Raw genomic sequence first — 24497 nt, 5'->3', positions numbered from 1 at the left:
CACTCGGCCGTCCCTCCAGGAAAAAAAAACCTCTTAGCAATTATATTCAGCGGTCCAACCAACGAGGGCAGAGGATGATATGACGTCAAACGTGGAAACGTTATCGTTGTTTTTGTAATTTGTGTGTTTTTTGGCTAAACTGGCTAAACGTCACACTTTCCCGGTTAACGTTAGTCTCTCGTTATGAACTAAGTCATAAATAGTACTAATAGTTGCTGCACCTGACTGCTAGCGATGTCCCCCCGGTGGTCACCTGCAGTATTGCAACGGAATGAAATCCCCAGATTCCCATAAACCATCATTATAAAAAAAAAGCTGTAAAAGTGCAAACAAGTTGGATTTTCCCTCTTTTTATTTTGAGTCGTTAAACTGTGGGGAGTTTAATATTAATAAAGCCTCACAGCAGCACCCAGAATAGAGAGTTTTATTTTTGTGACTTCACCAGAATAAAGTCAACTTAACTCAACTGCTTTATCTGGAGGGCTACAAACACACACACACACACACACGCACACACACACACACACACACACACACACACGCACACACACACGCACACACTCCACAGGTCACACACTAGTCATTAGTGATGCGGGTGGACAGGCAGAAAATCAGTGACACACGCACTCACACACTCGGTCTCATTCGCTCTGAATGGATCTGATGTCTCTTTGGCTCGAGGCTCCGACGCCACCGAAGCCCGACTCAGCCCGTCTGACCCGCATCACATGACCCGCATCACATGACCCGCATCACATGACCCGCATCACATGTCGCGCTGCGTTCCCTCCGGAAGGAGAAGCCGCACAACCAGAAGACACACACATCTTTATTTACACACCAATCAAATCACACGTCAGTGAATGAAATACAACGATAAAAGAAACGTTTTACGAGCAGGATGTTTCATTTAAAATCAGAAAAGTACTTCAGGTTTCACTTCCTCACAGCTCAGCGGAGGAGGATGATGAAGGAGAGTCTTCATCAGTTTCCCGTGTTGCACATTCGACATATGAATTAACGTGGAAAGTCTTTTTTTTACTTTTAAATTGTGTTTTCTTTGGATGCAGATTTTGACTTTTTAAAACGCTCATCACGAGCGCAGCGGGTGAAATCGTGTGTTTGTGGTCGGCAGACTTTCATCTCTCTGCCTAAGTGCTCTTTGACAGTAATGGTCGTAAGAGGAGACGTTCATCGTCTCCGCCTGGAGTTTCTGTCACAAAGCCACTTCTTCCATTTCCAAGTCGCTCGTTCCAAACTTCTCCGTGTCTCCGAGGAACCCAACTGATTTTAAAGCCGTCGCACTTTTTATTCATTTGAACTGTTCCAGATGTTTGTGCAAAACTTTGAGATAAATATCCTTCAGAGTTCAGCTTTTTGCCTCCAGCCAAATGTTTCACCTTTAAGTTTCAGATAATCTTTTATTGATCGTGACAGCAGCAGAGAAGATCGAGCGAAAGTCATTCGACTCATTTTATTATTTTCATGCACAAACAGTCTGACGACCAACCGCCGATACGAAAGACAGAAACCACAGTAACAACAAATCCTTTGGGACAAATAAAAACATCCTCATGTTTTCTCCGAGCTTATTTCTGAACTAATATAAAATTAACATAAATATTCCGAACTGAAAAAAAATCAGGACATATCTATTCATTCATTCATTTAATAGTAAGAAGCATCCGTAAAAAAAAAAGAAGAAAGAAAGCAGAATGTAGTTTATAAATAAATAAATATGATAAAATATCCCCTGATAAGGTTTTGCTATCTATTTTAACCATCAATTACTTATTGATTCCTCTAACGTAATTCAAACATGTGCATTATTATCAGCTACAGAATTTATTACATATATTTATGAATCACTTTTCACCATGTGATGATTTCCGGGTCACATAAACCCATTTATTTGTTACTTCTGCACGACTGAGCCTTTAAAATGCATTTTTGCTTTATTCTGTTTTGTAATTTCCTTCAGTGTAATTTCCACTTTTGCGAGGCTGAGTTCCTCCCTGGTTTCCATAGAAACGCCTCTGAAGCCTCCACTGACCTGTTCTTCTTCTCACCTGTGTTTCCAGGTGGATTTGGGCTTCCTGCGATTCGTCACGGCCGTCGGGACGCAGGGCGCCATCTCCAAGGAGACCAAGAAGCACTACTACGTACGCTCCTACAAGGTGGACCTGAGCTCCAACGGGGAGGACTGGGTCACCGTGAAGGAGGGCTCCAAGCAGAAGGTAACGAGCTCTTCATGCTCCAACAATGGAAATCAAGGTTTTCAGAGGCCGAAGGTCTGTTTTACATCTCAACACGGCACAGTTCATCTCTTCGAAGGGAAACTGTTTCTGCAGACAGTTTGGAGATATTGAAGACGTGTTAACGCAGAAATAAACCTGTTTAAAGTCTCGTCTGCGCTCGAACTTCAGCTGGTTTACCTCAAGTTGAGCATCAGCTGGTTACTATGTGTGTTATCTGGTTTCCATCTGAATATACATCAGTGTCCACCGTACTCATGCCATCACACAAGTCTTTGTAATCACAAGGCATCAGAAACAAGGCTGCAGCTGCAGCAGTCGTACTCGGTGTCAGCGCTGCATTCAGCTGCAGTCATGTGCAACTCAAACACAGAAAGCCTTTCAAACGCAGCGCTGGTGGTAACGGCAGCGTGAGGGAGGACGGAGGCTGGACAGCAGCAGCAGTGTTGATATGAGTGTTGCAGGCGGATGAGGGTCGTCGTATCAGCAGCAGTAAGAGACGCACCAGTACGTCATCGTTGGTTCGTGAGCGTTATGAAGCCTCCAGTTCAGATTCTGTCCATCACCATCTAGCTAGTTCAGAGCAGGAAGTGACCATATTTGGACGAGCTGGGGGAGGAGCCAGCGGTGGATCTGACCGATCTGATCGGAAACCTGACGATACTACGTCCCGCCCACCGATAGCTGTAACCTGACTGCACCACAGGCCTGTCAATCAAACAGACACGCCCCCAAAAACAGGTCTTCTTGAATCTTCTTTTCTAATGAATGAGGGATTATTTTCAGATGGACCTCCAGAAAACTAATAAGAAGGAGTGACTTTAGCTAACAACACCGAGATAACTGATGGACACATTTTATTCACTTTGGATTTGATGAGAGAAGTTGAATGGGAGTCTATGGAGCCGGAGGCTTTTTGGAGCCGACCTCTAGTGGCACTCGCTGGTATTGCAGCTGAAGACACTTCTGGATCAGAACCATTTTACAGACCTGAAGCTACGAACTCTTTTATAAACAGTCTGTTTTTAGTACACAGCCGACGTCGTGATGATGAAGTCTGTCTCTCATCATTTTTCTTTCTTCTGTTTCTCAGATCTTTCAGGGGAACCACAACCCGACCGACGAGGTCAAAGCTTTCCTCCCCAAACAGACTCTGGCGCGCTACATCCGTATCCGCCCCTTGTCCTGGGAGCAAGGCATCTGTATGCGCTTCGAGATCTACGGCTGCAGAACGTCAGGTAACTCAGACTGATGTGAAACTGAACTCCGCTGCATCGATTCTTTAAAATCACTCCGGAGCTTCCTGTTGCTGCACGCTGCTGCATTTTTCATTCATGTATTTTCTTCTTAATTAACTTTCCCGTGTCCCTGCAGGGATCGTTGAAGTTTCATTTAATCTAAATTCTTTCTTATCCAACACACACACACACATGCAGTGTGTTTGCTCGCACTCCTTTAAATTATCTCGTTTGCATCTAATTTCTAAAGAATGTGGCCGCTGCAGAGACACCGAGTTTTTCATGCTCAGTAAACATTGAGCCTTTTTAAAAAGATGCTAAACCAACTTTGTGTAATTTTACAAATGAAAAATGTTCTTCTGTCGACGTTGCAGTGGATTCTGAGTCTCTGGAGGATTTCAGGTCCTTCTTTGAGCAAATTGGACATTTTTCAATTAAAAAATATGCAGTTTTAAGTCATTTTTGATTATTTTTATCATGATGTGTTAAAAAAAATTCCCCAAATATTGACAAGCTAGAGCAGATAATAAACAAACAAGACAACATTTGCTAAAGAAGTCCACTTGGGAACAAATCTAATAATTATTTCTGCTTTTATGGATGCACCTCCCTGTGAAATTAAACATGCAGGACTCGTGAAAGTATCGTTCATATTTCAATCAAACAGCTTCTGAACTCTCCAGGAAATTAAGAGAAGTTTTACCTGCTGTTGTTTTTTTTATATTTTCTCACTTTTGCACATCGTGAATCAAACGAACGTGTTTTTTTGGGGGGCTAAAAACCTCCTGCTGCTCTCCGATGATTTAAAATAATCACGAAGCAAAAACTCCCACAGGAAGACGCCGTTATTCGTTTACAGCGAAGCGGCGGAGGAAAGTCCCGCCGCCTCATTACTCATCCTGCAACATCACGTAAACCTCCGTGTGTGTGTGTGTGTGTGTGTGTGTGTGTGTGTGTGTGTGTGTGTGTGTGTGTGTGTGTGTGTGTGTGCCTTAAACCCAAAATTTGATCTACGTTTTAATTCAAACATGCGATTTAACGTGATGAAGTGCACGAAAGACGAGCTCAGGTTAAACCGGGTTTTTCTATCCCTGTGAGGACACGCGCAGCAGAAACACACACACACACACACACACACACACACACACACACACACACACACATACACGTTTTATCAAATGCAAATACGAGCCAGTCAGTCGGAGGCCGGATGAGCCGGAGCTCGTTGGATTTAAATGGACTCGTGATGAGCAGACTGTTGCATCAGAGTATTAAAGAGTTTCATTAAGTGTCCTCGTTCCAGGAAACCCAGAGTCTCCCAGTTATGTCCTCATTGGATGTTTTGTGTTTGAATCAGAGAGCAGGTTGCGTGTTTCTCATCAGTCGAAATGACCTCCAGCTTGTTTTTTTCGAGGACGCATCTCGAGATGCAGATAATATACATTTCCAGATCAGTCGTGGAACATTTTTTTCTTTCCTTCCTCTCTTGAATCGAGCGTCTGAGAACAGAAGAGTTCATATGAGGCGCAGACTGAAAAAACACCCTCGAGGCAAATTTATCATCTCGGCTTTATAAATGAAATTAACTCGACTTTCAAGTTTTTTTTTTTTTTTTTTTCAAACCAACTTTAGCTCTAAAATAAAAACATGCAGCCTGTTCGTTGGTTTTAAAGGAGGAAGCTGGAGGGACAGAGCAGTGATGGGATGTTCCTGCTGGATGTCTCTGTTCTATAAATGTGGGATTTCTTCTGGTTTCTTTTCATCAAGAGCAAAAAATAAATAAAAGTATTTCCTCTGTGACATCTTCTCGTCGTCCTGGGATAAAACACTTTGCAGTGTCTCTTAATTAAACCTTCAAACTCTCCCTCCTCGCCGTCAGGGAGGTCTCTGAGGTTTCCCAAATTCACTCTGTCACATGACATCGACCCAAACAAAGTTATAAAGAACCATCTTCAGCCCAACGAAGGGTCCAGAAACAGGTGTGGCCTCTGATCTCGCCTCCCTCTAGTGGACACGTGTGTGTATTACACCTTTGACGTGACGCTCGCAGATCGCATAATTTCTTTTTAGTTTTTAGTGCAGCCGCCCTTAAATAGTATTTCCTGTAGTATGTTTACTCCTTCTTGTTGCCGGAGGAGCTTCAGCGCCACCTACTGTCGCGGCTGTTCAGTCGAATCCGAACACCCTGGTTCTCTTGTAGAACTTTTCTTTCTGAGACGTTTGGAACGACCGACCTTTTACTTTTAAAACCTAAAAACCTTCACACAGCACTTTAAACATAAAAACAATCTTCATCATCTTCAGAGACGACCGATTCTTCGTGTTATTTTTACTGCTGAGTTTAAACTCTGCAGCAGCACCCGGAGGGCATCGAGGGAAACCGCTGACCAGATAAACGCCGGCGCTTCTTATCACGCCGTACGCCTCTCAAAAGTTTCCCCTCCTCCTCCTCCTCCTCCTCCTCCTCCCACAGACTACCGGTGCTCGGGGATGCTGGGGATGGTGTCGGGGCAGATCTCCGACGCTCAGATCGGCGCCTCGTCCTACGCCGACCGCGGCTGGGTGGCGGAGAACGCCCGCCTGCTGACGGGGCGGTCGGGCTGGACGGGGCAGCAGACCAAGCAGCCCTTCAGGAACGAGTGGCTGCAGGTGGGTTCACAACTCACATTCATTCATCTGAGGAACTCCTGAAAAGCCCGAGGAGGTAAAACTGTCCAAATTTTGACAAAATAATTGTCTATAATTGTCAACTGCCCCCCTGCAGGTGGATCTGGGTCAGGACAAGATGGTGAGCGGCGTGGTGATCCAGGGAGGGAAACACCGCGACAGGAACGTCTTCATGAAGAGGTTCAAGGTGGGACACAGTCTGGACGGAGAGGAGTGGACCGTCCTGAAGGAGGAGAACACCACCAGGCCCAAGGTGGGTTTCATTATCATGATGTGGAGTCGATGTTCAGGACCTCGTTGTCAGGAAGTTGTTGCTTTTTAAGATGCAGATTTATTTTAAAAGGAAATAAAGATGTTAAGAGGATTTGAAAGGTCTCGATAAAAGCAGCCGTCCGTCTTTATTTCTGATCTTCGTCGTCCTGTTTTCGAAGCAGATAGTTTGTTGACATGAAATAAACGTCCTCATGAGATGATCTGAAAGCTCCAAAATCCAAACGTTGAACCATTGAAAACAAACTTTCTTTGTGTTTAACGAATGTCATTGCTCCCCCCCTCCACCTCCTCCTCCTCCACCTCCTCCTCCTCCTCCACCTCCTCCCCCTCCATCTCGCACCCTCCACCTCCTCCTCCTCCCCCTCCACCTCACCCCCCTCCGTTGGTGAGACATCCTCCTTCATGCGCTCCAGATGGACGGGCGGAGGACGAGGAGGGACGCTGATCTACGTCCCTCCTTCAGCCTCTCCGCTCAGTTTCCTGTCTTTTTATAAAACCTCTTCAAAAGACGAGGCAGGAAGGAGCCGCTACACGGATTTACACACACACACACACACACACACACACACACACTGTACACACACACACACACTGTACACACACACACACACACACTGTACACACACACACACACACACTGTACACACACACACACACACACACACACACAGTACACACACACACACACACACACACACACACACTGTACACACACACACACACTGTACACACACACACACACACACACTGTACACACACACACACACTGTACACACACACACACACACACACACACACATTAAAGGCTCATGCATAAAGATGAGCCGGTATACAGTCTGAGGCCCGTCGGTTCTGCTGCCTCAGCAGAAAGGAAGATTTAGGCTTCACTTATAAAAACCAACATTATACAACATGTTGGAAACAGAAGGTCAGAGGTCAACGATCATTCAACGATCCAAACTTCTGATCGTTTTATAACCTTCTTTTAGAAACTAGGAGCTCTGTGCGACTGAATATGTATTTTTAAATCATAAGTCGTGTTTTATTTTGTAATTTCCAAACATTTTCCTGATACAATTTGTGGGACTTTTTCCTGAAAACATTTTGGTAGTAATGATTTAAAACCTGAACTTTCTTTGACATAAAAGTGACTCCATGAATCAGAGGAAGGATTCTTGTAATTATTATTATTTGTAAATGTTCAGCTGACCTCCAGAGGACTTTCCACTTCTTTATAGTTTGTTCCTAATTACACCGTTTTCCCAAAAAACCTCCATTTCAGGCCCATAAAGTAAAGTTAATATTGTCGTGATGACGACCGAACAACTAAACGTCTCTAAACTTACTTTAGTCGACATTAATTCCGGATAAATAATGAAAACCTGAAATGAGACACATTTTCATTTTGACCAGATGTCAAATAAACCTCTTTCTATCTGCGTGATTAATATATATGATATATTATAATTCTACACACGTACAGAACACTAATAAATAATGCAGCAACTAAACAGCTCAGTTATTCATAGTATTTAAAGTATTTATAGAATTAGCATAAAGCAGTGAAGCGTTTCAGCTGCTCTGACTTCCTTTATCTTTTTATTTCTTTATGTAAACAGAAAATATTGTTATTGTACTTTATTAATAATACACTTTGTGTGAATTTGAGATATTTTCAGATGTGAAAAGGCTTTTCAAGGCTGCAGCCCTGCTGTTACCCATCATGCACCACTTCTAAACCATCTTGGTGCGTGTGGCGTCCGGTTTCCCGCCGCTGGACGTGACAGAAACCTGTTTTCATCTCCGTGTTGGAAACACGACAGAACGAACTCTGCTTCTGATTTCCTGCCTCTTTGTTTCCTTCTTCCATTTATCATCCCGACACGTTCATGTTCTTTTCGCTGCTGTCGGGTTTCCGCCCAGCGAGCAGCAGAGCAGAAGTTCAACCAGCTGGACACGCTTCACATTTCATCTTTTTATCAAACTAACCAGAAGTTTTCTGCACTTTTTTTTTAAATATAAATGTTTAAATCTGGTTTAATAAACTACATTTAAAGCCTGACATGTTGTGTTTTTGTCTTTTCCCCCCTTCAGGTATTCATCGGGAACCAGAACCACGACACCCCGGAGCTGAGGTCCGTGGGTCCGCTGCTGACCCGCTTCGTCAGGATCTACCCGGAGAGGGCGACCAACGAGGGCCTCGGCCTCCGGCTGGAGCTGCTGGGCTGCGAGCTGGACGGTGAGTCGCTCCGACCGACTTTAACGTTGACGTGGATTCAAGCACATCAATCACAAGAGGAGGGGAGGAAGAGGAGGAAGAGGAGGGGAGGAGGAAGAGGAGGGGAGGAAGGGCTCGACCTCTCAGGAGGGACAGATGAAGGGAGGAAGCCGGCTCTCTGGAGGAGTATCAGGTTGCCCTGATAAGAATCAAGCAAAGCAGAGACGAAGAAGACGAGATGAGGAAGACGAAGATCACAGAATCACAGGAAGTCTTGGATCTCCGTCGAGCCGAAAGTGTCGGGATGATCGGGAATTTTGAAGTTGCTAAAGTTTTCTTGTGTGTCCGAGTTTTATTGTTCACACAAACTTCTGCACGTCTCAGCTGTGTCCGTCACTCTCTAGCGCCCCCTGGAAACATTTCCAGTCTGTTTTCTGCTATAAAAACATTATGGGAAGTTTTGGTTTGTTTGATTTGTTCATTCTTTTTAAAATTCGGATAATGTTCTCTGAAAATATGTTTTTTATAACAGATCATTTTAAAATGTTTATTATTATTATGTTACAGTCGGATAACGAGCTTTTGCCGTAATTTTCTTTAAAATATTTTTTAGAGAACGTTTTTCTACTTTTAAAAAGAACAAAATAAAAAAATCTTCCCGCTGAAAAGATCTTTTAAATATAATAATAATAACGTGAAGCTGCACATGTTCATTCCTTTGTTAAAAAAAATGTTTCTACAGATGTTCTCCGTGTTATCACGTGTTGCAACACAAAACATGTGGTTAACATGTGGTTAACATGTGGTTAACATGTGGTTAACATGTGGTTAACATGTGGTTAACATGTCATCGTGTGGAAAACACCTTTTTTTTCTGTTTTTGTATTTTTAGGATGTTTGAAGATGTTTTGGTCTTCGTGTGTTTTATGTGCATCGAAGCTGCTCGTCTCCATCTGATGAACTCAGTTTCTCTTCAAACGGAGAGAACAAAGACGACACACACACACACACACACACACACACACACACACACACACACACACACACACACACACACACACATGTACACTCAAGTACATGCAAACCATGTGTGTGCAGGCAGAACTACACACAGACACACACCCGTCACCGTCTTGCTGTCGGTACCCGACGAACGCCTTCTTTTATTCTCTCCGTCATCATCGTCATCTTCTTCTTCTCCTCCGTCTCCAGACATCACCACCACGGCTCCGCCCACCACAGCTCCGCCCACCACGCCGCTCGCCTCCACGCTGCCGATGACCACGTTCGGTGCGACCACCACGGCGCCGACCACCGTCCCCGGCACCACGGCGGCGGGCTGTGAGGACGGACGGCAGGACTGCGGCGGCGACACGGAGACGCCCGACGACTACATGCTGATGACGGGTAAAAAAAACACTCCTGAAGACGCGAAGACATTAAATAAAAAGAATAAATTCTTCTTCTTTTGTCTCCTTCGCCGTTAAATCTTCTTCATCTCGACACGAAGGGAAACTGAGTTTAAGTTACACTAAAAAAAAGCATAATAATAAGTCAAAATTCTCCTTCATCTTCCGTAGTTTTGACTTAATGCTGTTTTTTATTTATCTGCTCGTCTTTAAAAATGTTTCTCAAAAAGAAAAATCCTCCTTTATTTTCCTTTTTACTGTCAGACGCAGTCGTTTAGCATTTTTTCTGTTTTCTGATCTTTGAACTGAACTCTGAAACTAAAGAGTCTGAATTGCGTCAGACTTTAAAGCCTGAGATTGATTTCTGTTTTCGTGAAGGGGAGTGTGTGTGTGTGTGTGTGTGTGTGTGTGTGTGTGTGTGTGTGTGTGTGTGTGTGTGTGTGTGTGTGTGTGTGTGTGTGTGTGTGTGTGTGTGTGTGCGTGTGTGTGTGTGTGCGTGCGTGCGTGTGTGTGTGTGTGTGTGATGAGCCTCTCTGACCTTTGACCCCCCCCTGACTGTCCCATCTGTCTGCAGCAGGAGGCACGATGCTGACCGACCCCATCATGGACTTCATACCAGGTGAGCGTTTCCGCCGCAATCTGCTCGTCTCGAGGAGTCGAACCGCTTCAACGGGCCGAAAAATCAAACGTTTGCAGGATCAGATTTCTGTCAAGAAGAACAAAAAGAAACAGACTTCCTGGAGAGTGAACGACTCGTTCGTGGCCTCAGTTCACGAATGAGTTCGACTACGGAGAGAAAAGACGACAGATTCACTATTAAATGCATCTGCAGTATCTTTTTAAACAACGTTTCCCATCTGCAGGAAATCCAGTTTAAATGATCTACAAGAAGAAATCAGACAGAAACTTAACAGGAACAAATAGGAACAAAACATCTTCAATATTCGTATATTTACGGCGTCGTGTTATCGGAGAGTTTTTATCTCTCGTTGCTTCTTTTAAAGGATCATTAAAGATGGAAATATATTTTCTGTCTTGTTTCTTTTCCCTTCAGATTTATCTTCAGTTTGGGAACGATTCAATTAGCGGCTCTCGTTTTTTTTTTGTATTATCAGGAGACAACAAGTTGAAACCAGCTCAGATTCAAACTTGTGATCTTATTAATTCTGCTGGAAACGACGTGCAGAAACACTCGAAGACTGAAGCACGTCTTCGTTTCTTTCTGGCTTTATTTATTCTTGCTGCTATTTGAAGAGTTTAGCGTCGTCGTTCCTGCACGTTTGTTGCAGCCTGAGTAGAGAAAGGAATGAAAAGACAGGAGAGGTCAAAAAACAGCAGCCGGGACGGAGAGACGGGGACATGAAGAAGAAAAACCTCGGCAGGAGGATGAAGAGGAGGAAGAGGAGGATGAAGAGAGAGAGAGAGAGAGAGAGAGAGAGAGAGAGAGAGAGAGAGAGAGAGAGAGAGAGAGAGAGACGAAGGGAAGAAGAAGAAGAAGAAGAAGAAGAAGAAGAAGAAGAAGAACGGCCTCTTGGGTCTCAATTAGCCGGAGCTGAAGCATCGCGTCAAGACAACTTGGCTTTTTTTTTGTAGGGTGGGGGGAGGGGTGCAGGGGGGGGGCTCCACCGCGGAGCTCCACCGTGGAGCTCTGCATCCTATTAGCCTCTCAGAAACAACACGTCCACTGTCTGCTTCTACTCGGATGCTGCGGCGGCGAACCGCTGCCGCCACTCGAACACCGGACAGAACCGGCGTTTTCAAGGGCCACCCCCCCCCCAACCCTCCTCCTCCTCCTCCTCCTCCTCTAGCACTGCCTCCGTGGACCATCCATCTCTCTGTCCGTCTCTTCATCCCAAACATATGTACCCGCTGGCACCGTCTCTGACCGTCTCTGACCGTCTCTGCTCCTCCTCCACTTCCTGTTTCCAAGAAGGACGTCGGTTCTGTCTTCAGGCTGTTTTTCAACCTCGCCGTGTCGCCGGAGAAACTTTTTTTAAAAGAAAGAAAGAACTTCTGGTAACACTTGATTTGGCTCGCTGAACGGAGCAGAATGGGGCAATTTACTGTGACAGCTGGGAGCGTACGGGTGTTACTGGCTAATAAAAGCACCGGGGATTCAACTGAAGGGGAGTTATTTCCTCACGGCTGCTTCAAAAAAAAAAAAAAAAATCCTCAGTTAAACTAAAACTAAAGACTCTGTTAAAACTGCAAGAAAAATATTTGCTTAAATGTTGTTACAACATACATATATATGTATATCTATATGTATATAGATATACATATGTATATATACCTCCCACATCCTGTCTGTGCACGTTAATATGTGCGTTGCATGAAGAAATAAGTTGTGATTTTGGGCATCTTGTAGTGCTTTTCATGTTATACGGCATCAAATATGCTGCTTTGGGGAACCAGTGAGGGATCGTGTTTTGAAAAGGACGCCGGGGTCGAAGTTGAAATAAAAGCAACAAAACACAAATAAAATGCCACAAAAACCTGCGCTGACTGACAGCTGATCATTTCCAGGTGTTTTATGTTGAAAGTTCTTCCTTCTCACAGCAGTTGTCTCTTGTTTTGATTTATTTTGCAGCCTACTTGTGGTTCGCCTGCAACTTTGACTTCTCGTCGTTCTGCGGTTGGACCAGAGAGACCGGCACCGGCGCCGAGTGGCTCATCCAGTCCACCGGGGCGGCCGCCGTCCACCGAGGGCCGACCCGCGACCACACAGGTACGAGTCCGAGAGCTCGCCTTCGTGTTCGAGGAGGTTCTTTTTGTTTTGAACTCGACTGAGTGCTTCGACGCTCTCGATGAGTCGCTGTGAACCTTTTAAATAACAGTCATCAGTTTTCTGTTGGACACAGTTTGTAAAATCTGTCTCAAAGTTAAGAAGCTATAAGATATTCTGTGTCACAATATCTTACATAGGACAATCTTATTAGGATTAAAAAATCAACAACATAAAAAATAACGAGTGATGGACAAACAACTTGAGACCACAGACTGTTTATAAAAGAGTTCGTAGCTTCAGGTCTGTAAAATGGTTCCGATCCAGAAGTGTCTTCAGCTGCAATACCAGCGAGTGCCACTAGAGGTCGGCTCCAAAAAGCCTCCGGCTCCATAGACTCCCATTCAACTTCTCTCATCAAATCCAAAGTGAATAAAATGTGTCCATCAGTTATCTCGGTGTTGTTAGCTAAAGTCACTCCTTCTTATTAGTTTTCTGGAGGTCCATCTGAAAATAATCCCTCATTCATTAGAAAAGAAGATTCAAGAAGACCTGTTTTTGGGGGCGTGTCTGTTTGATTGACAGGCCTGTGGTGCAGTCAGGTTACAGCTATCGGTGGGCGGGACGTAGTATCGTCAGGTTTCCGATCAGATCGGTCAGATCCACCGCTGGCTCCTCCCCCAGCTCGTCCAAATATGGTCACTTCCTGCTGCAAACCGCTTCGAACTAAAACATTTTCAACAAACGGCCTTCAGATCTTTTTTAAAAAGAAAGTCATCAACATGCCTCGGAGCTCTGCGGCCTTCTCCGCATTCACAGGCCTGATGGATGTTTCCGTGGAGACGGTGGCAGCTCTGAAAAACGAAGGACTTCACCTTGATTTCTTGACTTAACCAGATCAGGAGTTAAAAAATAAAAAACGAGCTCTCTGTGGTGTCACGTCAGATTTTTTTCCGCTGATGCACGCTCCTTTTGGTTTCATATAAAATAAAAACCTTGAACGCTCACAGATATTATTCACTTTATGGAGCCACAGAGAGCAGACCGAGCAGGTATTCCCATTAAATCATCAAATAAAGTGAATAAAACGTGAACTTTGAAAGTTTTAGAGTTAGAACTTTCTCTCGTATTAAATCCTGTTTCATTCAAAACATCCTTTAATCTCTTATTTTGAAATAAAGTAAAAAAATTTTGATCAGCTGTTGGGATCCTTTTAAGGCCCCTCAGTCACTTCTTTCCTTGTCTGCTGCTGCCCCCTGCAGGCGGACCCGGGAACTTCATCTACATGCAGCTGACTGACTCGGACATGCTGAGCAAAACCGGCGAGGAGGAGGGGGAGGAGGGGGAGGAGCGGGCGGCGCGGCTGGCCAGCCTGCCAATCACCACGCCGGACGCCGACCTGTGCATGTCCTTCTGGTACCACATGTTCGGAGAGCACGCAGGAGCGCTGCACATCAAGCACCGCAGGGAGGCGGCGGACGGACACATCCTGTGGACGGTCAGCGGACACCAGGGCAGCCGCTGGAGGGAGGGACGGGTGCCGCTGCCGCACTCCGGCTTCTCCTACCAGGTAACACACCTGGACGACATCGGACATCACCTGCAGACCAAAAACAGACATTTAGAAAACCTTCAGGGATTTGAAATATGGAAAAATCTACGTGGGACGTTTCTTTGTGTTTCAGTGGACTCGTGTGACTGTTGTTGTTGTTGTTGTTGTTGTTTTCAGGTGGTGGTGGAAGGCGTCGCCGACAGACGCAGCACGGGACACATCGCCGTGGACAACATCCAGATCCTGGACGGACTCACGGCCGACGACTGTAAAGGTGAGTCACTGAAACAGGAGTTCGTTCAGCGTCGTTGTTTACGATGTCACTTTAATCTGACTTTAACTCTAACCTGACTTTAACTTTAATCTGACTTTAACTTTAATCTGACTAACTTTAATCTGACTTTAATTTTAATCTGACTTTAACTTTAATCTGACTAATTTTAATCTGACTTTAATTTTAATCTGACTTTAACTTTAATCTGACTTTAACTTTAATCTGACTAACTTTAATCTGACTTTAATTTTAATCTGATTTTAACTTTAATCTGACTTTAACTTTAATCTGACTTTAACTTTAATCTGACTTTAACTTTAATCTGATTTTAACTTTAATCTGACTTTAACTTTAATCTGACTTTAACTTTAATCTGACTTTAATTTTAATCTGACTTTAATTTTAATCTGACTTTAACTCTAACCTGACTTTAACTTTAATCTGACTTTAACTTTAATCTGACTAACTTTAATCTGACTTTAATTTTAATCTGACTTTAACTTTAATCTGACTTTAACTTTAATCTGACTAACTTTAATCTGACTTTAACTTTAATCTGACTTTAACTTTAATCTGACTTTAATTTTAATCTGACTTTAACTCTAACCTGACTTTAACTTTAATCTGACTTTAACTTTAATCTGACTAACTTTAATCTGACTTTAACTTTAATCTGACTTTAACTTTAATCTGACTAACTTTAATCTGACTTTAATTTTAATCTGATTTTAACTTTAATCTGACTTTAACTTTAATCTGACTATAACTTTAATCTGACTTTAATTTTAATCTGATTTTAACTTTAATCTGACTTTAACTTTAATCTGACTTTAACTTTAATCTCTCGCTCAGATCCAGAAGCGCCAACGTCTCCTCCGACAGAGATCATCATCCTGCGTAAGTTCCTGACTCCGGTTTTATCGTCTTCAGCTGAGTCCGATCTTTAGGACCGTTTTGGACCGTGGTCGCCGCGGTAACGCCGTGGCTACGCCGGTGACGAGGCTTCCCAACGTGGAAGACATAAAACCCTCGACTCTAATAGCTCTGCTTACGTTATCAGTAGAAATCTGACTGGAATCATATTTCCATAATGTGGTTTGAGAAAAATCCAAAGCTGTCAGTTATTATTAGAATAAAGTAAAAATTAATTGAACTGAAGGACCGTTTTCTTTTTTTATTTCAGTTTCAGCAACTTAAACAGAACAAATTCACCATTTTTCCAACCAGTTTTTCTTTCTTTCTCTTTCTATTTTTACAGCTTTTTATTATTGAAATGTGATTTGTGATATTTATATTATCACGTGAAACAATAACTCACCTCTAATCTTTCCATCGTTTTCATATATTTTATTCTTATTTTAACTTGAAACTTTTGTTTTGGTGTCTCGTAATACTAGAGATTTGTTTAACTCTACTACTTCTATATTACATATATATTATTTATATATATATTAATTTATCTGCCAAATAAGTTGCTGTGTTCGGACCTTTTAACGGGCCGTCTGTGTCTCCTGCAGCCATGGACTCCTTCCCCCAGGAGACCGACGAGGTCGGCGGCTCCAGCAACATGCTGAAGACGCTGGACCCCATCCTCATCACCATCATCGCCATGTCGGCGCTGGGCGTCTTCCTCGGCGCCATCTGTGGCGTGGTGCTGTACTGCGCCTGCTCGCAGGGCAGCATGACGGACAGGAACTTATCCGCGCTGGAGAACTATAACTTCGAGCTGGTGGACGGCGTGAAGCTAAAGAAGGACAAGATGAACGGACAGACGAACTACTCAGAGGCGTGAGGCGAGGGGGGGGGACGGGGGAGGGACGGGGGAGGGAGGGGGCGAGGGAGGGGGCGGAGCTGCGACGGCTCCGAACACGGACACGCAGCCAATCAGGGGAGGAGAGAGGACACGCAGGAAGGCCTGAGGCCAACCAATGGGACGGCAGGGTGGGCTGACAGCCAGCTGATGTAATTTTTCATTTCTCAGGAGCGGCAGTGGAAGGGACTGACCTGCAGGGGGCACTGTGTGTATAAAAAAAACAACAACAACAACCTGTACAGCAAAAAAAACAAACAAAAAAAAACAAAAAAAAAAAAAAAAAGACGAAAAACTACGGATTCTATTTGTTTTTCGGCGTGCTTTGTTGATTTCATGTGATCACATGCTGGTGTTGAGACCAATTCAGATGAAAGTATCGTTTATGGACTTTTTACGGGAAGATCGGATTTTTGTTTTGTTGTTGTTGTTTATCTCGTCGGGTTTTCTTTGGTTTGTTGTTTTTTTCAGACGCCTTCATTTCACAGAACGAGCCGAGCTTGTGAAATTTTAAATTGGCCGTGTGAATGTGTGTGTGTGTATCATACACATCTGCGTATAAAGTGTGTGTGTGTGTGTGTGTGTGTGTGTGTGTGTGTGTGTGTGTGTGTGTGTGTGTGTGTGTGTTGCACTCATGTTTACGTGTCCACATGAAGCGTGTGCAGCCGTCCCGGCCCGTCGACCCGCGTCCAGTTTCCGACAGTGCCTTTTTTTTCCCTCCGACTTTTTTCTGTTGCCTTGTTTTTTCTGCTGGTTGTTTTTCCCGTCGGCCGGCGTTCCCACACGGGAAGAAGTCGGGAACGTCTCCAGCTCGTCCGGACCGTGTCGTCGTCGTCCTCGTGTGCGCTCAGACGTCACACGCGTGTGCTGGTGTCGGTCTGCGAGACGCCTCGACGACGCAGACGTGTAGGTTGTCTGGGAAACTTTTGGGAAAAAAATTGGGGAATTTTTTCCAAACGGGAATCGTGTAGGAGCCCTGAACGCCTCATTTTTCACGGCACATGACACATCCGACATATTGTACATAGGTTTTAATATATTTGAGCGCCCTTTTTCTAGAGAAGACATCGGTGCCGCAGAATCCTTTTCAGAAACTCAGAAAAAAACAAACCCGCTGTTTCTTTCACAAACGTGAGCCGAGCCGAAGACGTGAGATTACGGAGAGGTGAGATCACGGAGACGTGAGATTACGGAGAGGTGAGATTACGGAGACGTGAGATCACGGCGACGTGAGATTACGGAGACGTGATTTTACCGAGACGTGATTTTACGGAGACGTGAGATTACGGAGACGTGAGATTACAGAAACGTGAGATTACGGAGAGGTGAGATTACGGAGAGGTGAGATTACGGAGACGTGAGATTACGGAGACGTGAGATTACGGAGAAGTGATTTTACGAAGCCTCGCAGGAAGTGATGGGTTTTCTTTTGAACAGGGTAAAATAAGACGTGACCGACTCCCGACACAGTGACTGTTAAACTTTGAACCAGACGTGTGTCCGTCCGTCCGTCCGGGAGACATCGAGAAGGACTTTGTGATCGATCGGCTTCTTTTATGGAGCTGGAAGGACCTGGAAAGGTCCCGAATGATGACTGAAAACTGATGTTAGTCGTGAATAAACTTATCGTGTTTAACTGCAGGAACACGGATCATATTCTGCCCTCACAAGCTAATCAGAGACGAAACAGGACGTCCCACGAAAACCAAAGCTTTACTTTTTATCTTTTTAGTTTTGAGTTTATTGGCAAAAACTGGCAAAAACATTGATTTTAAAATCAACTCTTTTTCTTTTGTGGTTTTTTGCTGCTTTTTCCCGCCGTTTTTACTTGTCACGCTTTATTTCCAGGAGCTTTTTTTTTTTCTCCGCTGTTACAAATAAAAAACAACCTGGTAAAACCTCCAACAGACATTTTACCGTCATCATTAGTACCATTTTTATTTAATGCTACTTTAAGTCGGACAAAATCTGCAGCTACCGGTCAAAAAGCCACGAAGCTGACATGACAGGCTGCCGTATTTGTTTCCGCCGACAGACGTTAAATCCGTTAGTTTTTTAAAGCAGATTCACATCAATTATTTCCTTTAAGACAAGCCTTTAAAAACAGAAAGTTTTTCTCTTATTTTGAAGGAAATCCAGTTTGAATCAAATTAAAGACTCTCAAAGCTCCTTGTTTTTCTTCTCAAAATTATGAACTGCACATGTTTACAGCTCAAATAAGCAGATGAAATTATGGGAATCAAAATCTGAACTTCATCCCGGCAGAATGTGTTTCTGACGTTTTTCCGACACGGATTAAGCTCCGCCCCCTTCGAACAGGAAAGGATGCTGCGGCACTCGACGTGAAAAACACTCGACGTGAAAAACACTCGACGTGAAAAATACTCGACGTGAAAAATACTCGACGTGAAAAACACTCGACGTGAAAAACACTCGACGTGAAAACACTCGACGTGAAAAACGCTCGACGTGAAAACGCTCGACGTGAAAAATACTCGACGTGAAAAATACTCGACGTGAAAAACACTCGACGTGAAAAACACTCGACGTGAAAACACTCGACGTGAAAAATACTCGACGTGAAAAACACTCGACGTGAAAAACACTCGACGTGAAAACACTCGACGTGAAAACACTCGACGTGAAAAACACTCGACGTGAAAACACTCGACGTGAAAAACGCTCGACGTGAAAAACGCTCGACGTGAAAAACGCTCGACGTGAAAACGCTCGACGTGAAAACGCTCGACGTGAAAACACTCGACGTGAAAAACACTCGACGTGAAAAACGCTCGACGTGAAAACACTCGACGTGAAAACACTCGACGTGAAAAACACTCGACGTGAAAAATACTCGACGTGAAAATACTCGACGTGAAAACACTCGACGTGAAAAATACTCGACGTGAAAAACACTCGACGTGAAAATACTCGACGTGAAAACACTCGACGTGAAAAACAAATGTTGCACTGATATATTTAAAAAAAAGATCTACGTGTTTATGATGTTGATTTATGAACAGAGGAAGGACAGTCTTCTTATCGTTGCTTCTTTTTAACAGTTTCAGATGACAACGTTAAGATTTCTGAAATGTACAATTTACAGAGATGTTTTTCATTCTCGAAAACAGCTTATATGAAACGTAACAGTTTTATTTACTTGGTATAATATCACCTTGTGTTTTTGTACTGTCACTGATGTACGTGCCATTGGAGGGTTTTTTTGTTGTTTGTTGTTTTTTTTTTCTTTGTATGACAAGAAAAATGTTTTATTTTCTGTAATTTTTTGATCTCGAATCCATAAAAAACAAAAAACAAGAAAGGAAATAAGGAAGTTTTAAAAAATAAATAAAGAAGAAGAATTTGGAAAGCAGTTGAGGCCTTACGTGACTAAAAGTATTGTTTGTACTTTGAGTTCCTGGTCGGCGCCAGACTCACCGTCTCTGTTGTCTCGGACTCATCATTGACTATTACATTCCAAAGAATTGGATCAAATAAATGTTTTAAGTAAAAAACTGCTCTGATCTGTTTGTTTTAAAGGGTCAGTTCACCCACATTAAAAATCTCCACTGGTCTTGTTTTAATTTGAAAGGGTTTTAAATATTCCCATGACATCCTGTTCTTCAGATTTTGGGGACATTTCCTCCATAAATATTCATTGTTGTTGAATATTTCTCACCTTTTTAGCTCTTTTTTTGAAAGAGTACAGCAGTTGTTATGTCTTAATATTCAAAGCTGAACTTTTGTGATCCAAAAGTTGCTCTTTATTCGTGGTTTATCGAGCATTATGACTTATTAAATACCAGTTAAATAAATATAATATAAATACAGTTAATAATTGGTTCCAGTGAGCCTCAGAAATTGGATTTCTTTCATCTTTTTTTGTTTTAAAGTGGAAGCGAACATCTCGTGAAACAGATTACCTCAAAGGTGGGTAAATAAAACCAAAAGTTATCGTCCCAGTTTAGATTTAACAGGAAAAACATGTTGCTGTGTGATTGGTGTGAGCGTTTCTTCGTACGTTAGGGGGCGGTAGTGAGTCGCTGCAGTCTGATGTTACACTGAAACCGGCAGGTCGACTGTTGGTCAGATTTAAGTGGGAAGAATGAGGGAAGAACATCAGGGCAGGACAGAATCTGACGGGGGAGGAGGGGACAGATTTCAGTGTGACACCGGCTCTCAGAGTTTCAGCTCTTGTTCTCACCTCGCTGAGTCCCACAACTCGTTTTGTTTTTCTTTAACTGATGACTGCAAAGTGAGATTGAATGCAAAGAATGAAGTTCCTCTTTATGTTTGTTTAAAACATACAAGACGTACACGTTGTGGTTTTTACAGGTGGTGATGTTTTCTACATGTGCTGGCTTCCTCTCATCCCTGTGAGGTTGCCAGGCAACCAGCAGAGGGATGCGACAGAAGAAAGCTGCTGCTGGTTTATGAGGAAGCTTTAAAAGGTGCTGGAAGGTGGATTTTATTTGACCTTCAGATGGAGCAGATCGAGCGTTTCCACGTCTTTGAGTCGACCGTCTGCAGGAAGTGACTTCGTATTCAACCAGCAGGAGTTTTAATATGAACATCTAGAAGTCATTTCTCTGGCCTCAGACGGATTTATGTGTTAAACTGAGTAACGAACATTAATTAGATACAGAAAGTAATGAAAATATTTCCCATTTGGTGCACAAACAAACAAATACTTTATAGTTTTAAAGGAAATAGTGCAACACAGACCGTCGAATCAGGACCTTCGTTTACTGGATCTGCGTTTTATCTAAAGGCAGCTGGACCTCTTTCAGTTCTTCTTTTTTTAGTTTCTTTAAGAGGGCGAAACGTCTTAACTGTGTGCAGCTTTAACTCACAGAATAACATTAATGTTCCCATAATGTTTGTAGTTTTGTTCCTGTTTAAGTGCAAGCATCACTCTGTGCCTGCCATACTGCACTTCGCCCACAGAGGGGCAGTGTTGCCTCCAAAACGTTTTCATGTTTGTGTTTCTGGAAACGGTTTCAGCTCCGCTCCTGTCAGAGTAGTAATTTGACTGAGTGGGTTCTGGTACCATAAAGAAGAAGGCTTGTTCTTTAAATCAGATGCCACAAAGTTAAAAAAGTTTAAAAAAAAAAATGTCTTACTGCAAAGGAAAACATTACATCCAAAATAATGAACGATTAAAAAGGTAATTTCCCCCCAATATTAATCAGAAAGAAGAACTCAGTGAACTCTCACCGGTCGGATCGTCGTCGGGATGCAGCAGGATGTGTGAGCGTTGATGTAAAGACGTGAAGCTGCTGCACACTTATTCAGAGATGATTTCAGAGGCTCAGTTTGGGAGTCGTTCTCATCTGTGTTTACTTTATAAAACATGTCCAAAATATGGAAAAAAAAAAAAAAAAAAGTCATACATTAAATGTATAAATGTGATTTTGGGGGATAAAGTTTGTGGTAATTTGGAAGAAGATTTAGACAACCTTTATTTTGGTATTAGTATGAATGCATGTACAATGAATCTCCCTCCGTGAACTGTGAACCACATGTAACCTGAGCGGGACTCGAACCCATGTCTTCACGAGGTCCCTTCCAGCTCTGAAGAAGCATCGTAGACCGTTGGACTATCTTCAGCGCTGGGAGAAGTGTCGCGGCAGGAAAAAGAGTTTCAGAGTTCACTCAGAGCTTCCAGAGACTCAAACTCAGTCTGGTTCACTCAGCAGGTCAAAGGTTCTCCTTCACCAAGGTTGATATTAAAGGTTCAGATTCCACCTGTTGATGCTGATTCAGCTTTTAGTGAAGTTGAAACGTTTGGAGAAATTAAAAAGTTTTGCATCCACAACACATTACAGGAAGATATTTAATATCACTGCAGACCTCCTTGAAAACACGTATATCTACTATCCAAAGAATGTCTGCGGCAAGTTTGGTCGCATTTAAATGAATATTTGTGGCTGGTGGAGTTAAAGGATGCCGTGGGACAAAGATTCATCACAATGCTGTCTGACTCCTGGGAAGGTTGTTGGTGCAGCTGTTAGCGCTGCTGCTGCTCAGGTAGGTTTGAGGTGTGAGCCCCCCCCCCCCTCCCCCTCCTGTAATGCAGGATAAAACGTTATAAAACTTGTATTATTTCATATAATTTTTGTTACTGTACTTACAGTATTTTAGTATTTTAATATAGGTTATATATTTAGTTTTGTTCTACCAGGGCAAACACTGCAATAATAATGCAGCACGATTTATTTATTGATTATATTTAATGTTCGGAATTTGAACTAAAGTTTCAAAATAAATGTTATCGAGTAAAAAGTGCAGTATTTGTTTCTGAAACAGTAAAGACGGTAGAGACGGTGGAGACAGTAAACACGGTAGAGACGGTAAAGACGGTAGAGACGGTAAAGACGGTAGAGACGGTAGAGACGGTAAACACGGTAAACACGGTAGAGACAGTAAACACGGTAGAGACGGTGGAGACGGTAGAGACGGTAGAGACAGTAAACACGGCAGAGACGGTGAACACGGTAGAGACGGTAAAGACGGTAGAGACGGTAGAGACAGCAGAGACAGTAGAGACAGTAAACATGGTAGAGACGGTAAAGACGGTAGAGACAGTAAACACGGTAGAGACGGTAGAGATGGTAAACACGGTAGAGACAGTAAACACGGTAGAGACGGTGGAGACGGTAAAGACGGTAGAGACGGTAGAGACAGTAAACACGGTAGAGACGGTAGAGACGGTAAACACGGTAGAGACGGTAAAGACGGTAGAGACGGTAGAGACAGTAGAGACGGTAGAGACAGTAGAGACAGTAAACATGGTAGAGACGGTAAAGACGGTAGAGACAGTAAACACGGTAGAGACGGTAAACACGGTAGAGACGGTAAAGACGGTAGAGACAGTAAACACGGTAGAGACGGTGGAGACGGTGGAGACGGTAGAGACAGTAGAGACAGTAAAGACAGTAAACACGGTAGAGACAGTAGAGACAGTAGAGACGGTAGAGACGGTAGAGATGGTAGAGACGGTAGAAACAGTAGAGACAGTAGAGACGGTACAGACGGTAGAGACAGTAGAGACAGTAGAGATGGTAGAGACAGTAGAGACAGTAGAGACAGTAAACATGGTAGAGACGGTAAAGACGGTAGAGACAGTAAACACGGTAGAGACGGTGGAGACGGTAGAGACGGTCGAGACGGTAGAGACAGTAGAGACAGTAAAGACAGTAAACACGGTAGAGACAGTAGAGACGGTAGAGACGGTAGAGATGGTAGAGACGGTAGAAACAGTAGAGACAGTAGAGACGGTACAGACGGTAGAAACAGTAGAGACAGTAGAGATGGTAGAGACAGTAGAGACAGTAGAGACAGTAAAGACGGTAGAGACAGCATAGACGGTAGAGACAGTAGAGATGATAGAGACAGTAAAGACAGTAGAGACGGTAGAGACGGTAGAGACGGTAAACACGGTAGAGACAGTAAACACGGTAGAGACAGTAGAGATGGTAGAGACAGTAGAGACAGTAAACATGGTAGAGACGGTAAAGACGGTAGAGACAGTAAACACGGTAGAGACGGTAAACACGGTAGAGACGGTAAAGACGGTAGAGACGGTAGAGACAGTAGAGACAGTAAAGACGGTAGAGACGGTAAACACAGTAGAGACGGTAAAGACGGTAGAGACAGTAGAGACGGTAGAGACAGTAGAGACAGTAAAGACGGTAGAGACGGTAAACACAGTAGAGACGGTAGAGACGGTAAACACGGTAGAGACAGTAGAGACGGTAGAGACGGTAAAGACAGTAAACACGGTAGAGACAGTAGAGACGGTAGAGACAGTAAAGACGGTAGAGACGGTAAACACAGTTGAGACGGTAGAGACGGGAAACACGGTAGAGACAGTAGAGACGGTAGAGATGGTAGAAACAGTAGAGACAGTAGAGACGGTACAGACGGTAGAGACAGTAGAGACAGTAGAGATGGTAGAGACAGTAGAGACGGTACAGACGGTAGAGACAGTAGAGACAGTAAAGACGGTAGAGACAGTATAGACGGTAGAGACAGTAGAGATGATAGAGACAGTAGAGACAGTAAAGACAGTAG

General features: G+C 43.5%; 1 protein-coding gene across 1 annotated transcript in view; it reads left to right on the top strand.

Moving 5' to 3' along the window:
• The window catches only part of LOC138214050 (neuropilin-1a-like), a 69361-nt gene extending 49360 nt beyond the window's left edge, over positions 1-20001 (top strand). Inside the window, exons 8-19 of the mRNA XM_069175403.1 lie at positions 2082-2237; positions 3349-3493; positions 5967-6142; positions 6258-6413; positions 8528-8672; positions 9864-10058; positions 10635-10679; positions 12651-12788; positions 14048-14355; positions 14515-14611; positions 15464-15508; positions 16129-20001. Of these exons, the coding sequence (XP_069031504.1) occupies positions 2082-2237; positions 3349-3493; positions 5967-6142; positions 6258-6413; positions 8528-8672; positions 9864-10058; positions 10635-10679; positions 12651-12788; positions 14048-14355; positions 14515-14611; positions 15464-15508; positions 16129-16403 (1881 nt within the window). The 3' untranslated portion in view covers positions 16404-20001. The remainder of the gene's footprint in view (positions 1-2081; positions 2238-3348; positions 3494-5966; positions 6143-6257; positions 6414-8527; positions 8673-9863; positions 10059-10634; positions 10680-12650; positions 12789-14047; positions 14356-14514; positions 14612-15463; positions 15509-16128) is intronic.
• Positions 20002-24497: the final 4496 nt, after the last annotated feature.

The sequence above is a fragment of the Embiotoca jacksoni genome, unplaced genomic scaffold (genome assembly GCF_022577435.1).
Source record: "Embiotoca jacksoni isolate LCO1_2020_lvr unplaced genomic scaffold, fEmbJac1.0.p SCAF_67, whole genome shotgun sequence".
NCBI classification, from domain to species: domain Eukaryota; kingdom Metazoa; phylum Chordata; class Actinopteri; family Embiotocidae; genus Embiotoca; species Embiotoca jacksoni.
This window is presented reverse-complemented; position numbering and strand designations above follow the sequence as displayed.